Source organism: Antrostomus carolinensis, unplaced genomic scaffold, assembly GCF_000700745.2.
Source record: "Antrostomus carolinensis isolate BGI_N321 unplaced genomic scaffold, ASM70074v2 scaffold21086, whole genome shotgun sequence".
In the NCBI taxonomy this organism is placed as follows: domain Eukaryota; kingdom Metazoa; phylum Chordata; class Aves; order Caprimulgiformes; family Caprimulgidae; genus Antrostomus; species Antrostomus carolinensis.
The window spans coordinates 48920-51675 of NW_010324228.1; the positions used below are offsets into that span (position 1 = coordinate 48920).

General features: G+C 39.2%; 1 protein-coding gene across 1 annotated transcript in view; it reads left to right on the plus strand.

Annotated features, from left to right (window-relative positions):
• Window positions 1-244: 244 nt before the first annotated feature.
• The window catches only part of FRMPD4 (FERM and PDZ domain containing 4), a gene marked incomplete at its 5' end in the record, with an annotated part of 111079 nt that continues 108567 nt past the window's right edge, over window positions 245-2756 (plus strand). The window contains one exon of the mRNA XM_029085675.1: window positions 245-423. Coding sequence (XP_028941508.1) covers window positions 245-423 — 179 coding nt within the window. The remainder of the gene's footprint in view (window positions 424-2756) is intronic.

The following is a 2756-nucleotide window of genomic DNA, read 5'->3' on the forward strand; positions in this document are numbered from 1 at the left end:
CTGAAAACTGTTGAAAATTAGTATTGTGGGTATGGGGACTGATTCACCTACCAAAGGCTTAGGCTCAAAGACCATTAGAAGTGACCATGTATCTTTCCACTTACTGGGAAAATAGTACAAATGTAAGTAGACCTGCTAACCTGTTTTCATTTGCCTGGGTTTTGGCTGCAAATTTTACAACTTTGAAAGTATTCAGATGCCAAGTGAATCTGAAATAAGTAAATTGGGAGAATAAATACAACAGACAAATAACTTTTTTTTTTTTTTTTTTCTCCCTCTCTTTCTCCCCCTGCTCCAAAATTGCAGCCACAGGAACAAGTCTTCAGGCTGGTCTCACCCTTCAGGGACCTGGAGCTTGAACCAGGGGACACCTTATGGATGGGAGATGACGGCAAACAGAGATGGAAGAGACTACTTCATCAAGTAAGTGGGCAGTGTGAGCTGTGCAGCCTGGAGCACAGTGCTGCAGCCCTGCTCATGCTGTATCACCTTGGGATCTTAATTCCTGCTTCATCCCTATAGAGTTAATGTTCAGCTGTTGGTTTATTGCACAGAGATAGTTCTGACTGTATTTTACTGCACCTTGTTTTGATATTTTGTTATTTCATTTACCCAAGAAAATGCTGATAATATAAGAACCTGTAATTCGTTGAGGAATTACAACCAGTGTCATTAACAAAAAAATAAAAATAAAAATGACATGTTTAAGGAATGAGGCAAAAGGTCAGTTCTGAGTCAGGCTAACAATTCTCCTCCATCTCTGCCACGTGAGATCTTTTAGTTTGTCTAATATATTAATTTTACAGAAAATGAGAAAGTGTACATTTGATCCTGCATAGTAAATATTCTAATTTTTAGATTTCCCATAGCCCTTTAGCACTGAATTTGAAGGTTTGCAAAATAAATGTCAATAAATGTGATCATAAACAAAATTAGCTTTTCTTTACCCAGTGAAAACTGTGCATATTTTTTCTTTAAAATCACTTAAGTCACTTAGATAAAATACAGTTTGCTGTTCTAGCAAATATACTCTCACATGGCTATGGAACTTCTCTAAAAAGGGGTCATGGTGGTAAGTTAGCAGAACCATTGCCTCTTTTTTTTGCAGCATTAGTTGCTTTAGCTTACATCCCGTTTTTAAGGCTAGCATTTTGATTCAGCTTGTGTGAAGGTTGGTTTTTTAAAATTATTATTTCATTTTTATGTTTATCAATCTGTTTAGAATCTTGCAGGTGCTTAAAAAAATCCTGGATGAGAATTACAATTCTTTCTTTTAACACAGAGTAGAAGGATCAGACTTATTTTAAATTTACCATTAAAAGCCTTTAATTCACTCAAGATCCTTCACCTGCAAAACCAGAATTGTGCAGCCTAAGAATGAAGATTCTCATTACTCTGCTTTCTCTTCCTTCCCCCTTTGCCCAGGGTGTGTGCCTGGGCTTCCTAGGAAGAATTTGGTTTTGGAGCCAAAGCAAGATTTGTAGCAGCTTGTTGTCCTGCAGGCTTTCAAGATTTGGAGCTATTTCAGATCTGTCCAAATTGGAGCAAGTTGTCTGGGTTAATGAGGGCTCGAAAGCTGACTTTAAAATGTCTTTTTCTTACTTGAGCAAGTATTTGTCATGCTTTGCATGTCTGTAAGACCCTGGGTGCAGCGCTGGACAGTGAGGCTGAATGCCAGTCACAATATAACTGTATTAGCATAGGTTTTCTGCCTGAACTAATTAAGCTTGTCAGGAAGTAGAGGTGAGCTTCCAAAGTACTGTGCAGATGTGACTGCTGCTTCTGTTACTCCAGTTAGTGAAGGGACCTGCTCACCTCAGGTGTCCTTTCTGTACACTGTCGGTATGTTCTCCTCTGCATGACTGAGATTCATTTGAACGATTAATATCCTGCTTCTGAGGACAAGCACCACATTTGATTACTCCTCTTTTCTCACTGGTCACATAATGGGATGCTGCACTTGTTGTGTAGCTATAAACAGCTGCGGTTTGCAGAATACAGTGCATTAGTACTCATTAATTTTGCAATTTGGGAACATTTTCTAACTCTCAGTAGCTAATGATTATTTTGTTTATTTTTTGGGTTGTCTTTTAGTACCTTAAAGTGCCATATCACTCTCTTAAATGCATAAAACTGCATCTAGGAACAAAAATCCGTAACAGGCAGTGCCAAATTATACCTTAAGTAATGTTAGGCTTGTTGTGGTGGTGGTGATGTGTTTTGGTTTTTTTTCCATGCTCTTATGAGGTGCTTGTGCTCCATTCTCCTGGGACCCTGGTCTCCATTTTTCCCTGCATGTGGATAGCAGACTATGTGGAAAAAAATAAAAGTGCTTAAGGGGTGGAAAAAATGAGACCTCTGAGGAAGCTGGTCTGCAGAAGCCTTTGATATTTTGTGCCAGACTTTCGTACTCACTGATATCTCTGAGCAGTCTTAGATACAAGTTGAATAATGCTATGTATGCACACCTTGCATGAATTACAGTACATGTTTTGTATCAAATGTTTTAAAGCGACAGCATTGGCTGTAACACATGCACCAGCCATGTCTCCAGAGTCGCAATGCATCTTACATGAAATGACAGTCCCCCAGGATGCATTAAAAGCCAGTAACTTCAGAAACTGAACAAGACCAGGAAACCATTTGGAACCATGTACTGCTGTACCCAATCACCAGCTGTCCACCTTTAGTCGTGAACATCAGCCCCGGTAGCTACTATGGTGTGACTGGGTGGTCATGACATATATCGTCATTTT